General features: G+C 37.6%; 1 protein-coding gene across 5 annotated transcripts; it reads left to right on the top strand.

Annotated features, from left to right (window-relative positions):
- Window positions 1-1,516: 1,516 nt before the first annotated feature.
- Window positions 1,517-16,730, top strand: PUB49 (plant U-box 49). Of its 5 annotated transcripts, none has more exons than XM_088947234.1 (11): window positions 1,517-2,121; window positions 2,258-2,320; window positions 2,468-2,571; window positions 5,866-5,957; window positions 6,061-6,150; window positions 6,254-6,329; window positions 6,424-6,797; window positions 8,135-8,391; window positions 8,465-8,753; window positions 16,110-16,223; window positions 16,318-16,730. In XM_088947234.1, the coding sequence occupies exons 1-11, from the start codon at window positions 1,994-1,996 to the stop codon at window positions 16,525-16,527; spliced, it is 1,797 nt and encodes a 598-aa protein (XP_088803360.1). In that variant the 5' UTR covers window positions 1,517-1,993; the 3' UTR covers window positions 16,528-16,730. The 5 variants fall into 5 exon arrangements, with proteins under 5 accessions (XP_088803360.1, XP_088803359.1, XP_088803361.1 ...); XM_088947233.1 differs by having other exon boundaries at window positions 16,288-16,730; XM_088947235.1 differs by having other exon boundaries at window positions 1,756-2,121; window positions 6,033-6,150; window positions 16,288-16,730.

Genomic DNA, 16,730 nt, shown 5'->3' with positions numbered 1-16,730 from the left:
GTGTAATATTCTGATTAAAATTTCAACAGGGGCTATAGAAATCAGTTTCAACATTCTGATTAAAATTTCAAAAAAGGTTGTAGACGGCAAAACAGGTGGTGTAAGATTAAACAGCATAACAATTGTGGCTGTCTCAGCAAATTTTGTCGGATTCTGTGAACCAATGTCTAAGAACTAGTGTGATTTCTCCTCCATAGATGGTAGAATTGGTCGGATTCCAAGTTCATATGGAAAAAGCGATAGTAAAGAAACCATTTTTCGTTGGTATTGGATGCGATATACCGACGATCACTACCGAACTATTGCTGTAAATCCCTGCACTGTTGACCTTAAAGCTGTTAAAGGAGCAAACTACAATCTCCTTTCCTGGAACCTGAGTCTTGATCTTTGATCCATTAGGTAGACTCACAAGATCAGATAAATGGAGAAGCTGAGGTACGGCAATGGAAATCATAACAAAAACCAACAGTGAGGGTGAAAAGACTCTTGTCACTAAGTGTAAAGACGATGAGGAAGATTATTTTCATAACAGGGGAGAAATAAAAAGGAAAATAAGAAGTGGAAGAAGGAGCATGGAGCCCCTTGGCTGGATTTGAGATTTTTCCGTTAAGTTCTCCTATAACAGTCAAAAGATTATTTTCAGATCTGCTTGTAAGACTGTTAGGCCATTCTTTCTACTTTCACTAGCTCCAACAGGGTTGGATGAACCAGCATTTCTTTCCTCTTTTCTTTGTTTTATTTTAAAAATTTGAAGAAGAATAAATCGTAAAATAGTATTTTTTGTCTTTATGTTAATGTGAACTAATGATAGCCGAAATACTAATCAATTGTCAGAAACAGTAAAGATAGCATTAGTTAATTTTCAAACAATAAAAATACGCTTAATTAATTAACTAAACCATAAGAATAGTTTAATAAATTTATCCATATTTATATGATATAAGAGAATTAAAGTGCTATTATTTGTTAGTTTGGTCATTTTGACCAAGTGATGATGAATGTCCTAAGGTTGAGACAGCCACAAGATGTTATCAGAGTTCACACCCACAAGATGTATCAGAGTTTCGTGGACGAGACTGGACCCACTCCTCACATAGGGCGCCTCACACGTGCATCCTACTATGCATTAGAAACATCTTCCCTACTTATAAATTATTTTTTACAAGACGGGTATGCATGTGAAGCGCCCAATTGTGAGGAACAGATCCCGTTCCTTCGTGGACAGCAATGCAGCGTTGATATGAATAAGCAGTCCAAGTTTTGACTGTCAATATCCTGGATTTTTTCTTCGAGAGGAGTTCTGAGTCAAATTTGAGAAGTGAGGTCAGTATTTAGGTGAAATATCAGGACAGGTTTAAGTGCTTTACCGTAATCTGATTTATCGGAAGATTTTAATTGCGAATTGAAAATAACAAAATAACTTGGATTATATTGCAGCGAAAATACATTTAAATCAGAAAATCATATCGGATCGGATAGGGATCCATATATAAATGGAATAGAATTCAGATCACCCGCCGTTTTGGAGGGCTTTGATGCAGCGGCTTCTGCCTCCTGGCTTAGCAAGGTGAACCCACACTGTAGATGCTGAATTAATTAATCAAAAGCCCAGGAAATTAGAATTCGCATTGAGCTAATCAGCTTTCCGTTGAAGCTTATTTCAATAGCTTTTTTAACGCGGTCCAGTCAATGCAGCTTAATCAAAGCTGAACCCCTCCAAACGGGTTCTTAAGTAATTCTAATTCGGATTCGAGCAAATACCATTTGCAGCCCTGCTGGCGCTTTTCACCTTTTCAGCAATCCTGCAATTCCCTCGCTCTACTTCTTCGATCATCCACATCCTCTTTTCTCTACCTTCCCTCCCCGCCAGTGGCGCAGGCACAGACATACTCGAGCTATTGTTGATCTGCAGAAAAAAGAATTGACAAATCAGACGGAGAGGGCAACTTGAGCAAAATCCAGATTTCTTTTATCTTAGACTGCCAACAGAGCAATGGGAAAGAAACAACACAGCAAAGATCGCATGTTCATTACGAAAACGGAGTGGGCGACAGAATGGGGTGGCGCCAAATCTAAGGAAGGCGGTACACCCTTCAAGCGTCTTCCCTTCTACTGTTGCGCGTGCGTTCCCTCTCTGTATCAGGATCCCTAATTTTCTTTTTGGTATTTTATTCTCGTTCAATTTCATCTTTTTTATCCTTTCATACTTTTCTGATTTCATATCGTTTTCTCTCTCTGCGGGAATCGTTCGATATAGTCTCACATTTACTCCGTTCGAGGATGCAGTGTGTACAATTGACGGCAGTGTTTTCGACATAATGTGAGTATTATCGATTCATGGTATCAGGCTAAGCTAGAGAGTGATGATTTACCCTTTTAATTCCACTTATATTTATTAATTATTATCAGAAAGTGCTTTTTTTTTTCTCGTTATATTTTTTTGAGCTTGGTTTAAGTTTGAATGCAGGAATATAATCCCTTACATAAAAAAGTATGGAAAGAATCCAGTTACAGGAGCTCCCCTTAAGGAGGAGGATCTTATACCTCTTACTTTCCACAAGAACTCCGAAGGTATGGCCTCTTGAATGTCTATTATTATTCTCTTCTTTCTTTTTGCTGGCAGTTCGACTTAATTGGGGAAGTAAGATCGCATCTAACAGACATTGCGTGAGTGCAAACTTCACTTGGCTTCTTTACAGTACAGTTTTTGGGATAAATTTCTTTACAAACACGTTTTGGTATTCCTTAAATAAAAATCACTTGGGAATAAAACCTTTTTGTTGTTAAAATAAAGAGACAGGTTTTTAAATTTGGATTTTGGGTTGTAAATAAAAAGAAGTTTACCCCTCAAATCCATACAACTGATGCATAAGCATATTGAAGTTGGTTTTAGCTAAATGGATGGAGAAAAGGGAACATATTTATTGGGTAAAAGAAAATCTTAGAACTGGGTTTCTATCTGGAGAGAATTTGTAACTTTCTGCAGAAATGGGAAAAAGGTTGGTTAATATTTGCATTTTCTTTTTGAAATTATAATGCACTGCCACTGCACCACCAAACATAATAACAAGGCAGCATTGTATATGCATGATGTTCCTCTCCTCAACTTATTTCCTTTATTTCACTTTCTTGATACTGGTAGATATCCATGATTTGTACCTCAATGGTACTGCCTGCTTGTCAGGGGAGATCTACTTGCGTTATGTCTTCTTGTTTAGCTTTTCACTTTCTGTTGTATGCATGTAAGTTATGCGCCAGTTAAAAAAATTCAAATGTTTTTAATTGCTTTAAAATTAATACTTTGCACTTCAACTCAACAACGCCTTGTCTTAACTATATGGGTTCAGCTACATGAATCCTGTTTCACCATTCTGCTCTGTTCATGCTATATCCATTGTTAAAGAAATTATAGAAAAACCTCTCTATGAAAATGATGAGAGTGAACCTATATTGAAGAAAGTGAGTTTCAAGAAGACAGTGTGATGCTGGATGAAACACAAAGTTGAAAGTTCTGTTGATCTGGAAATGGCAGTTAACAAGGAGGTGGAAGTGTGTAAAATTTTGGGGTTATTTTTCTGAGGAGATAAATTTGCAAGGAAGAAAGGGGATGGGGAATCGGTTGCAGCTCAGACATTTGAGAAGAATGCAATTCTGGATCTCAAAGGGATAGTTGAGGGTTCTAAGAGCCAGAATACCCTTGAAAAGAATGTTACTGCAGTGAAATGTTTCAAAAAGCGGAATTTAAACGGAATTGTTCTGGTGTCTAAAGTTTTTGCAAGATTAAGAGGATGGTTATTTGGGATGGGACCCATCAAGAAGATGAAGAAAACTAAGATGACAATTAATAAAAATAAAGAGGTAACGACTCATATGTCTATAGGATTTGAGCAACAAAGTTGATCCTAAGGAGATTCAAGTGAGAGTTGGTGCTCTATTGCTGCTGGAGATGGGGTTTTGGGTTAGGTTTTAGTCTTTTTGTGGGGAAGGTTGTAGTCCTTATAGTTGACCTGGAGAGTGGTGCCTTTGTTATGGTCTATTCTTTGGGTAGTGGAGTCTCTTGGTTGGTGTTGGGAGTGGGGTGGTGAAGGGTTGTTTTACTGTTTTCTCATTTTATATTTTTTCTCTTGGGTGATAACTGGTCACCTTTCTTTTACTCTTCTTTTGTCTTTAATAAATTTTACTTTATCTTTGATAAAAATAAAAAAAAATCCATTGTTAACTTTGAGCTCTAAAATCTTCTCTCACTACTTCGATCAATGCCCTTTTTGGCCTGCCCATAGCCTTCTAGACCCACATCACCCACCCTTCAACTTGTAATAGATGACTTTTTCATACTGTTGCTAAGGATGGTCTTCTATGTGCATTGTCAAATCACCTTAGTCTATTTTATCTCAGTTATCACCTATCAAGGCTACTCTTAGATTCCCAATTTCCCATGAATTACTTCTGTTCCTATTTTTTAGTTTCCCACTCATCCGTCTCAGCGATTTAAAAGGTGTGCTTGATACGCACAGGTGAGGCGTGCGCCTTTTGAAAATTTGGCGTTTTTTTGCTTTTTTTGAACATACCATAAAATCATTATTTTTTTGTGTGAAAACTAGGAATTTAAGACCTAATGTGGACTTGTTTGGACTTGCCTCGAGGGGCGTGGCACAAAGGCGGCTCATAGAATCAGGAATGTAGTATGTTTTACATTACATTAGCTATGTAAAGTATTGCAATTGAGTGAAAAAAGAGATTAGAGGTTTTACATGCTTGAAAATGTTTTATATGTTTGATTTTATTTTTAAATTCTCATTTGAATATGCTTTGCATCTTATGTTTATGTATTTTAATTTTAGATAATAGGTTTTTTAAAACATTATTTTAAAGTTTAACTTTATATTTTTTTAGTAATATTATGTTTAATTTTTTTTGGGCATTATTTTTGAATTTTCTGACATTTTTTTTTATTTTTTAGCATTCTTGCGCCTTGCTTCAAAAATCAGGCGCAAATTGACCCCTGCGCCTTTTTTGCGCCTTGCGCTTTTAAAACACTGATCCGTCTCAATATTATTTTTTGGTATTTGGTAATACACACCACACTGATAGCCCCCCCACCCAAAAAAAAAAAAGTCAGTGGTTGTGGGAATCAAATCTGAATATATGCTGGAGCGAACAAGCTAACAAACCAACTGAACCACCCCTCAGTTGGATCTGTCTCGACATTGATACCTCTGCTACATTTGTTTTTAACATGTCATTTCTTGACTGCCCAATATTTTGCTTCATAAAACATTTTTGGCTTTATCTGTTCTATAAAATTTTCCTTTTAGTTTTAGTGGTATTCTTTTGTCACACAAGGTAATGAAGGCCACAATGAGGTGTCTCTTGGTTCTTATTCCTAGTTGTTCCCTGATTCAAACTCCTATTATTTACATTTCATATTCTGTTTTAGTCCTACTTGTCATAAAATTTCTTGTTTCTAGATCACCTATTTATAGATATGGTTTTTGATTTAATCTTACTCTAATTTCATTAATTAATACTGTATCATCAACAAACAACATACACCATGGGACCTCCTTCTTAATATATGAACAACAATTTTATGATTTAAGCTTGTAGATTTCAAGAGGAAACCTATGCTAGTGAATATTGCCTAATGAAGATATGAATTTTAATTTTCTTATCAAACTGTACTAAACCAATTTATTACTCTTTAGTTCAGTCATCTATTTCTATATAATCATGTGGCATTACTTGCTTCGTCTTTATATTTTGGTTCCAAGTATTTTTTTTTTCTTGTCTTTGGAGACCAATTAGGCTTCTAAATTACTTCTCTTGGTATAATAACCGCTGGACCTCTCCTCTTTCTTACTGCAGGAGAATACCATTGCCCAGTTTTGAACAAAGTATTTACTGAATTCACTCACATAGTTGCTGTGAAGACTACAGGGAATGTCTTCTGTTATGAGGTATGGGCATTTTCTGATGACCATTGCTAGTATGCTTTTATTTCAACTTTTCTGTACATAATGGCTTCCATACAGTTTAGCATTGTTTGGTTTTCTTGCCAAGGCCATTAAAGAATTGAACTTGAAAACAAAAAACTGGAAGGAGCTCCTTACAGATGAACCATTCACTAAGGAAGACCTGATTACAATTCAGGTATATGTCTAAAGTTGAAAATTTCCATTTTCAGTTTTTTTGTTAATTTAATCTTCATTGTCAGGACAATTACAACCGGTTCTTGCATTGGCTTTCTCTGCAGAATCCAAATGCACTTGATAGCAAGGTTCTCTCAGATTTTGATCATGTCAAAAACAGTTTGAAAGTTGATGATGAAGGTGATTTATGCAATTAGAAACTCTCTTAAGCATAGTTTTATCTTTTATTTATTTATACACCATCTATTGACTTCATAGATGCTTGTTTGAGCAGAAATAAGGAGAATGAATTCTGATCCAACCTACAACATAAATGTCTTTGGGGATATTAAGCAGATGCTTCAGGAGCTTGGGACTGAGAAGGGGAGGCAAACTGCTTTGCATGGTGGAGGTGGTAGCAAAGCACAAAGTGAAAGAGCTGCTGCGCTTGCTGCAATTTTAGCTTCAAGGTCCCGCATAAAAGAAGATTCCAAGTCAAAAATGAATGGAGAGGTTAAACCTACTCAGTCTTACAGTATAGTAGATGCTGCATCTGCTTCAGTACATGGAAGAAGTGCTGCAGCAGCCAAAGCTGCATCAAGTGACAAGACTGCTGCACGGATAGCCATGCACATGGCAGGTGAACGGACCCCTGTAAATGCAAAACTGGTTAGTTTTTCAACTCAAGATATTTTTTAATTGATAGCTTTAATCTTTATTGGATTTTGAAAAAGAATGTATTGATCTTTTTTCCCCTTTAGATATCAACCTATAATTAGTACATCTGTTTTCTTAGCTTTATTATTCTCCCGTCTTCTTTTGGCTAGTGATTAGTGAATTGTAAAATGCTTAAATTCTTTCATGTTGTATAATTGTATTTGGATGATCAAATTGTGGAATGGAGATTAAGTACTGCAGAATCCTGAGCTTCATCTAAGAGAGTGATGTTAAAATGATGATCCCTGTTATTAAAAAAAAGTCTCAGGTTGGCTACAAAAATCCTGTTCTTCCATCCTACTTTGTCTAGGGATACACTCCTGCTATTAGGGAAGTTTAATAATAATCTTACAATAACTGTAACAAAGAAAACAGCTAAAGCTGGTAAACACTATATATGTAGAAAAACCCTTAGCTTCACTGTCCCCCTGGACCTGAACTATCCCCCGCCTCCCTTCAAAGTCCTGTCTTCCCACACTTTAGCTAGAGTATTCACTGACTGCAGAATTCACCTAAATGATCTGTTGAAGAGTGCATATACTCTCCTCACCCAAATGCATCACCTTATTACCACTGGGCAGAAGGGCAGTCACCTTCAATGAATAGTCTACTCCAACCAGAGTAGTAGGCTAGTATTAGACCTTGTAAGAGAGTAAAGTAGTTCAGCTCTAAGAGAGATCCCTTTTCTTGCAGTGTCTGAAAAACTCAACATGATGCTGCATACAGTTCAGCTCATATTATCCCTTCTCCAACCAAGGTTCATGGATGACTACCTCCTCCAAGGATTTCAAATCTCATCCACTTGGTGGATTTTAATATGATAGGTCTCCCATAAAGATTCCAAATCTCATCCACTTGGTGGAATTTGTCCACCTCTTTGGCTGTTTGTGGATTCTCTATCCCAGTATCCCTCAACCAATGAGCACAAATAGAGGAAATGTAATCTTTGGGAAACGGTTGCCCGCTCCTGGAATTTGTCGCACCACTTAATGAAAATTGAGCATATCAAATAATACAATTATATATTTATTGGAAGTTCATATATTCTTGTTTCTTCTATTAATGCAAACATCGAGATCATTTGAGATGTATCTTGAGATTGTGGAAAAATTTTATGCAATTATTTATGTCAAATTGTCAATTTCTTGTAAAGTGGCTACTGTTGCAGGAGAAATTAAAGTTTGTATAGATTGTTAAACTCATGAAAATATCTAGCCCAATATAAAAAACAGTGCAGTGCTTGGTATCTTATTGTTCTTACATGAAGGTACTGGGTATTTTTTTTCCAGGTAAAAAGTCGTTTCACTACTGGTGCTGCATCTCGCTCCTTCACTTCAACTTCTTATGATCCTGTTACCAAAAATGAATTTGAATATGTTAAAGTTGAGAAAAATCCAAAGAAGAAAGGTTACATTCAACTGCATACTACACATGGTGATTTGAATATCGAACTGCACTGTGATATAACTCCTAGGACATGTGAAAACTTCATCACACTTTGTGAACGTGGATACTATAATGGAGTTGCTTTCCATCGGAGTATTCGGTATGTTGACAAACTGCAAATACTGAAACTTATTTATCAAATCTATTAAAGCATCACATCCACTATTTTGCAGGAATTTTATGATCCAGGGGGGTGATCCCACTGGCACTGGAAGAGGTGGTGAGTCTATTTGGGGAAAACCTTTCAAAGATGAGCTGAATTCAAAACTGATTCACTCAGGAAGGGGTATTGTCAGTATGGCAAACAGTGGTCCCCACACAAATGGTTCTCAGTTCTTCATTCTTTACAAGTCCGCAAATCATCTGAACTTCAAACACACGGTTTTTGGTGTAGTTGTGGGTGGCTTGACTACTCTTACAGCAATGGAAAAGGTTCCTGTAGATGACAATGACCGGCCTTTGGTAAGCTATGATTTTTTGCCTCTTTCTAGGATGGCTAAACAAATTATTCAGTGCAGTTTGTCTTGGTCAATTCAATGATATCAAACCTTTAAAAAAACAACTAGCATGAAGTTGGCCTTACGATATATTGGTCTTCAAGGGTGCTGATCCCTAACATTGTTTCTTTCTGCATATTCAGATATTTTCAAGTTTGGCATATGGAAGGCAATGTTGTCATATACATGGTTTTGTTTCTTATAGATAGTTTTGTTAGCATTCAAAATTGGGAATTTTAGAGTTGATATTTGTAGAGAACACTGATGTGGGTCCCACAGCTGTGGGCCCCACGGCTGTGGTCCCCACTGTGTTCGTATGACAGCATGTGTAACCTTTGTTAGTCATGTCAGTGTTAGTTGGTAGTTATCTTAGACAGCTTGTTATTTATTTCAGTCTTTTATTTGTTTTATTTGCCATGTAAGTATTAAGGGCAGTTCTGTTCTTTCCTACATTTAGTGAACATAACCTATAAATATTAAGAGAGTGGCAGCCGCAGACTCATTCAATCTGTCCCTCCTTTCAAAACCCTTGTGCACTTCTGCTTCTTCTCCTTTCTTCTTCCTCTTCCTTCTATTTTTCTCAATCCGAAATCAGTTGGGATTCAAGACTGATTGTAATCTTGATCGACTACTTAGTATCAGAGCCTATCTAGGGTTTCTCATGTGAGTCTAGTCCAGCCGACCACATGAGAACTATCTAGGGCTGGAAGCTTACAAAGGACCGTTCGTTGGCTGATTCTTGGAGGTTACCAGAAAAGTTTAGCAGCTGTTCGAAGACTTGTCGCGGCTTACAATGTTTTGGTAATCAGGAAGAATCAGAGGAGGTTAGGGTTCAGGCCACGATTGAAGGTAGTGATCAGAATTCTCTGGGTAAGTCTTTATTTTTCCCTTGAGATTGCTGTCAGTCAAGATAGGTTGGACCTATCTAGGAGGAGCGGCCGAACCCTCCTATTTTCTCTCAGAGGTGATCAGTTTTTTTTAGGGTTTGTCATTAACCCTACGGCTAGACTTGACTGTGAATTCTCTTGGAAAGTGTGGTTGAGCACTGTTTATGTTCTCACAAGGGTCTTCCTAACCCTATGATTGAAACCCTAATTCTGCTTCAGCTCTACAGAGTGCTTTCTAAGTGAGTTTCAGACCTGGTTTTGGCTTTCGAGCTTGTTTTGAGAGTGAGAACTGTTATCAGACTGCATATATTCTGATTGCCGTTTGGTTTCAGATCAGATCTGAACTGATTTCATACAGTTTTCTGATTGTGATCGATTGCTTCAGTGCTGTTTTCTAGTGTGGAAACCCTAATAGTTCTTAACTACTGATTCTTGACCAAGAATGGAGTTCAAAAATCAGGGAGAAGGTGTGTTTGGGAACAACAGTTCTGGTAGTATGTCTAAGGCTGCGTTTCAAATTACAATTGTGAGATTTGATGGACCCAATTACTTGGAATGGGTCCAATCAGCCATGATGGCTATCGGGGGAAGGGGAAAACTTAGCTATCTATTGGGAGATGTGAAAGAGCCTTCCAAGGAGGACCCAATGTATATCAAGTAGGTTCAGGATAACTACTTGGTTATGACATGGCTGTGCAACTCGATGCAGCCACATATAAGTCGAAATTACTTATGGGCAAAGACAGCCAAGGAAATATGGGATGTCATGAAAGAGACCTACTCCCAACCCCTTAATGTTGCTAGGGCCTATGAACTAAAGTGTGAAGTGAATAACCTTAAACAAGGAGAGAAACCAGTCTCTGTGTATTTCTCTACATTGAAATCACTGTGGCAAGAAATTGACCATCTGGAGACTCTTGAGTGGGAAAGTCCAAAAGATGCACAGACCCATAGAAAGCAAGTCGAGACCAATAGGGTGTTTGAATTTCTGGCTGGCCTGAATTCAGATTATGACATTGTGAGACAGCAGATACTGACAAGAGACAGTGTGACCCTTTCTCAAGCATACTCCCTGGTGCATAGTGAAGAGACCAGGAGGAAGGTTATGATGCAACATCAGCCCTTACCCCCAGCCCTGGCAGCAGTTAAACCTAAGTCTGGGGGTGATACAGAAAGAGACATGAAGAAGGAAGACAAACGGGATCTAGTATGTGAACATTGCAAGAAACCCAAGCATACGAAAGATACATGTTGGAAGCTCCACCCTCATTTAGTCCCAGTAAAACTGAGGAATAAAAGGGGTAATGCTCATATGGCTGTGAATATTGATTTTGCTTCTTCATCAGACACAAAAGGCACATCCCTAGATACCTTAGCTGCTGTTCGGGCTGCCCTGATACAGTTGGAAAAGGAGGTTGGGAATTCGGCCCAGTCATCTCAGTCACCATTAGCCTCTACCACATCTGCATTTGCTCATTCAGGTACCCGGGCCTCATTCAAAACCCTTGTGCACTTCTACTTTTTCTCCTTTCTTCTTCCTCTTCCTTCTATTTTTCTCAATCCGAAATCAGTTGGGATTCAAGACTGATTGTAGTCTTGATCGACTACTATATTCAAAAATACATTCGTTTATAATTTATTGTACGTCATCATCATCGTTGTCGAAGCCTTGTCCCAATTACATCATCATCCAAGCCTTATCATTCAATTTTGGCCTATGGGGCTGGCCACATAATGCTGCTTTGCCATTCCATTCTGTATAATGCGGTAATGCCATACCAATTGTTAAATTATTGGCGCTTAAATCATTTTTAACTATTTCTACACATGTCCTTTTTGATCTACCCCTAGTCCTTTTGGCCACTTCAACTTGCAACAAGTCACTTATTCTTATGATGCTGTTGATGGTCTTCTATGCACGTGATCAAACCATCTTAGTCTACTTTCTCTTATCTTGTCACCTATTGGAGCTACTCCTAGGTTCCTTTAAATGATTTCATTTCTGATCCTGTCCAAGGCTCAAAATATCGATACACCTTGATACACCAAAAGGGGTGTAGCGATACTTTGAACCTTCCACTTTTATTTTTTAAGTTTTTTTTTTTCAAAATTTCATTGGAGGGGCTATTTTATATAATTATTAAAAACAGATTCCTAAAAACTCTCTTAAATCATCAATATCCATCATTGAATTATGGGTGCTTAACTCATTTCTTATTACTTCCACCCAAGTCCTCTTTGGTCTGCTCCTATCTCTTCTATCCCCTTTGATTTATGACAGGTCACTTTTCCAAACACATGTTGTAGATGGTCTTCTATGCATGTGACCAAACCATCTCAATCTACTTTCTCTCACTTTATCGGCTATTGGTGCTACTCCTAGTCCCCTTCATATGACTTCTTTTCTATCCCTATTCTTTATAGTTTTATCATTCATCCATCTAAGCATTTGGATTTCTGCCACACTCATTTTTTGGACATGTTGTTTTTCTTAACTGCTCAACACTGCTCCATACGACGTAGCAAGCCTTATAACTATTTTATAAAATCTTCCTTTTAGTCAAAGCAGTATTCTCCTATAACGTAAGACCCCAGATGCACCCCTCCATGTTCTCTATCTTGCTCTGATTCTATGGGTGGCATCTTCAATTTCTCCTTTGTTATGAATTACTTTAGTTGTACATTTTATTTACAAAAATAGAAATAAAACATAAATATTAACTGCAATAGAAATTGAAAAAAAAAGAGACAGGAATTAATATAAAAATAAAAATACTAAATTTGTTCAGTAATGTTTTTTTTCTCCCGATCTACTTGACAGTGTTGGAGCTTTTTTTTGGCTGGTTGGTGGCTTGAAAATTGGTTTCTGCTTTAACAAGTCATATATTGTTGTTTGGTAGTCACTAGTATATTCATAATTGTGGATTAGAATTTAAAAGAAAGCCTTGTGTCTGAAAACCTAAATGCCATAACTTGTCAAGGGTGGGGTGGCCCAACTTACTCCTCGTTCTTGGTACCGAAAATCCACTAGTATGCTTGAACATCATTTGTATGTGTTGTTTGAGATGTTTGAAGTAACAGAAGTGTTCATAACTTCCTCTCATTGCATGGAGTTTTTATTGTAGGGAGGGAGTATGCATGTGTGTGTGTGTGTGTGTGTGTATATATATATATATATACACTTACTGACTATGCTTACAACCTCGCACAATATGATATTATGTACCAACCAACAAGCTTGTGAATCCATGGGCACACACATATGCCACGTTATTATTTATTTTTTCCCTGAAAAGACATACTATGTTCATTATCTAAGTCAAACTTCCGTTCCTGTTTATCTGCACCAATTGTATTATTATTGATTCTCCTTGACATTTTTGCTCCTGAGGTATGGCATGCTAAATACCTTATTATTTATTACCATAATAATCAATTCTCCTCATAAATTTGTTTTGCATATTTGCTCTTAAAGTAAATAGTACATCAAATTCTGTTGTTTATAAGCTATAATTAGGAGGTAGCCAGTGCAAGCATGGGCTTGTGATAGGAATCATATAACAGTTGTAGGAGAGTTGGCCACTAGTATCGTGCCCAACTATGACACTGTCATGATTGACAGAATCACAAAAATAAAAGTAACAGTGAGCAGCAATTCACTTCATTTTGAATTGACCACCCATAGATCATCATGACAACCCAGTCTTCGGCCGGTCTACCATCCTTTAACAGTGAGAAATTGCCGACATGCAGATAAATTTTCTCCCCCCGTACTCTTCTGTGTCACCATCCTTCCTCTCTTGGTTGCAGCACCGTCTCTGCTGCTAGAAGCTCTCCAAGAAAAAAAAAACATTTGTGTAAGACAAAACCTAAACATAAGTTATAAAAGCCATGAAAAAACGTAGGACAGCAGCAACTATGAAAGCAAGAAATGAAAAGCGAACAAAGTGCCCTGTTTCTGCCTCTAGCACCCATGCAAAGAAAAACATGAAGAAGCTACCCGAAGAAGTCCAATCCTCATCAGAAAATAGAAACACCAAACCCAGACTAAACTCCATGTGCACACACCCATCTCGCCTGAGTGCAATAGACCGGTCCAATCCAATCAAACACAACCCGAAAGAAATACCACAAGCCAGCCTTCCACCTCCATTCCCAACAAATGACGATCAGCCATCGTAAGAAAATGAAAGGAACTCCGGTCAAAGGCAAAGATATTCCCTGCAAAATCACAAATACAACCAAGAGAAAGAAATACCACCAACAGTCTCTGCACACCACAAATCAGAAATAGCCCGTGCAAAGTAGTCTTGTACAGCAAGTGGATTACAGTTAACTTAGTGGGCTCCAATCTCCATTTTCAACCCTTTCTGATAAAAACTCTCCATTTTCAACAAAAAAAAAGAAATGAACGGATACAATGCAAGATGACCATCACTTGCTGATCCATATAGAGAGCCACATAATCCTTCCTGCCATGAATGATGCATGATTGATGTATGTTCTTCTTTCCCTTAATAAACACCATGTAGCAATAATTGATAAAGGCAGGCATTTTTTTTCTGTAAATAAAAAATGGGCATTTTAGGTTAAAATAAGAATCACTATTTCCCTAACCGGTCAATCTGAATGTTAGCTTAAGCAACAGTAAACAAACTGAGGAAAACTAATTAAAAAAGAATTAATATAAGAACTTGATATCAAAAAGATTGATTTCTTATTATTGAAATTAATATATTTGAATTCTGCCATGAACAGGAGAGTAGACACTGCCATTACAATCTCTTATTCCTCTCTCTCTCTCTCTCTCTCTCTCTCTCTCTCTCTCTCTCTCTCTCTCTCCCCTTTCTTTCATTTCTCTCCAGAATACCATACCAGTCTGTTAGATCTAATGCTCACTGTGAGGTGTAAATAATTAAATCTTCAAAAACAGACAAAAAGACACATCAACATAAACCCAAAAAAAGTTGTAGACGAGCTTTGATCTCTCCCTCACCGAGGATGTAGCTTCTGTGTTCACTGAAGTACGACCAAAAACAGGGAAGGTAGTCTGCTCTCTCTCACTGTCTCCTCTCTAGATAATCTTCTCTCTCACAGTCGGTACTCGGTAGAAGGAGAGGTAGAAGAATGGAAAACAGGGAGCAATTTTTGGTAGAAGGGAATGAGTTCTGTAGAACAATGCTGTTTCTTTTCTCTGTATTGATTAGAGAGGGGTGGAATGAGTTTGTTTTTGGTAGATTGGAAGAAGGGAGGAATTTAGTTGGGTAAATTTCCATCATGTCTATGCATCGTACCTCGTTGTTTTGCGTTACCTGTTATATCACAATTTGAAGGGTAACAGGGTTGGTGACTTGGCTTAATGGGAGTGGGAGGGTTGATGACTTGGCTTAATGGGAGGGCTGGGAAGGGGTAAGAGAGAGAGAGAAAGTTAAGGAGGAAGCAGGAAAGGGAAAGGGAGAAAGGAGAAGCATGCTGATGTGGACTGCTTTGTTTTATATATATAGTATAGATGTTTGTTCCATCTGTCTCGTCGGATTTTGAAATTCCTCCATTTTGCTATGCCTATCATATTCGATTGTATGAACCACAAAATCACATAAAAATTTTCAGACACTAACTAAACAGCTTGTGTAAGACCACCCACTCACCCAGGCCTGAGCCAGGCCTATGTTGTGGTTGAGTATAGCTTCAGGCTAGGGGTGATCAAAACCTGTCTGACCTGGAAGGCCCTGACCAAAAAATTTGAGTTAATGACTTCTTGTGTTCAAAGACCCTGTCATTATGATATGGACCCTTAATGGTGACAGGCTTTGAACATAAAAAGTGCTGAATTTATCATTGCCAGGCTGGGCTTGGTCCCAAATGTTTATGCCTTGGGCCTAGCCCATACTGTCTATACCCTACTACAATCAAACCCAGCTCAGCTTTGCCCCAGGTTCCTGGGAGGGATCTCTAAACATGCCACAGTAGCAAGTTATTTGGTGCCCTAGGTTGGACTTTGCATCCTGCAAAAGACCCATGATTATCAGTTTTGTTAAAAGGTGTCTTTCTGAATATTCCCCAGTTTATCAGTTTTATTGAAATTGGGAATTAAGAAAAATGTGAAAAAAAATACAGAAAATGGTAAAAGCTTTTCATCTGTTTTATGGAAATAGAAGCCTAATATTATAAATACTAAATAACAGCACCTATTGGTGCAATTATTTATGAAACCTTTTTTTATTGTAATTTCTGCTGTTCCTTACTGTCCTGTTTCTTTTTGTGATTATTCATTTGATAGTGGCATTGCCTTTTATTCATTGCATTTGTAGTGTGTTAGAGTTTAACTCGCAATGAGTTCAAGTTGCTTACACACAAATAATGTCAATCTTCTCTTATTCCATCTTGTTTTTGTATATTTTCATATGTGCTGTTAATCCATCTACCCCCTGCAGGAAGAAATAAAGATAAATAGCGTCACGGTATTTGTCAATCCTTACACAGAATCTGATGATGAAGAAGAGAAAGAGAAGGGTAAAGATGAGAAGAATGCCATCGATGATGAAAATGTATGTTTTAGAACACTTTGGTATCAGAGTATTGGCATCTATATTCAGGATAATCTTTTTTCAGTTGTTTTTGTTTGTTTTTGCTGCATTTCAGGATAAAGTAGGTTCATGGTATAGCAATCCAGGTAGTGGAACAATGGGATCAACAACTGTGGGTGGTGTAGGCAAGTATCTGAAAGCAAGGAATGCTCAAGTGGAAGCTGCTGCTTCTGTTGGTGATGCTGGTTTGCAGGAAAATGTTGTAGCCAAGAAAAGGAAATTAGGTGTTTCTACGGGGGAATTGAAGGACTTCTCTGCCTGGTAAGAATTCCCAAAGATTTTGTACCATTAGCAGTACTGCAGATCTTATTCACCAAAGAATTGATCCTTGCTTTTATGTATTGTATAATATGGCTTGAATATGAAAATTTTCCCTAGGAACAATGTATTTTGATATGATAATGTGTTGAGTGTACAGCATACATCTGTATTAGCTTCTGTCCATTTATCAATTCTTTGTTTTAGCAA

Source organism: Nelumbo lutea, chromosome 5 (assembly GCF_056320005.1).
Source record: "Nelumbo lutea isolate HS-2025 chromosome 5, American lotus-T2T, whole genome shotgun sequence".
Lineage (NCBI taxonomy): Eukaryota > Viridiplantae > Streptophyta > Magnoliopsida > Proteales > Nelumbonaceae > Nelumbo > Nelumbo lutea.
The sequence above is the reverse complement of the archived record's forward strand: the minus strand, read 5'-3'. Positions and strand labels throughout refer to the sequence as shown.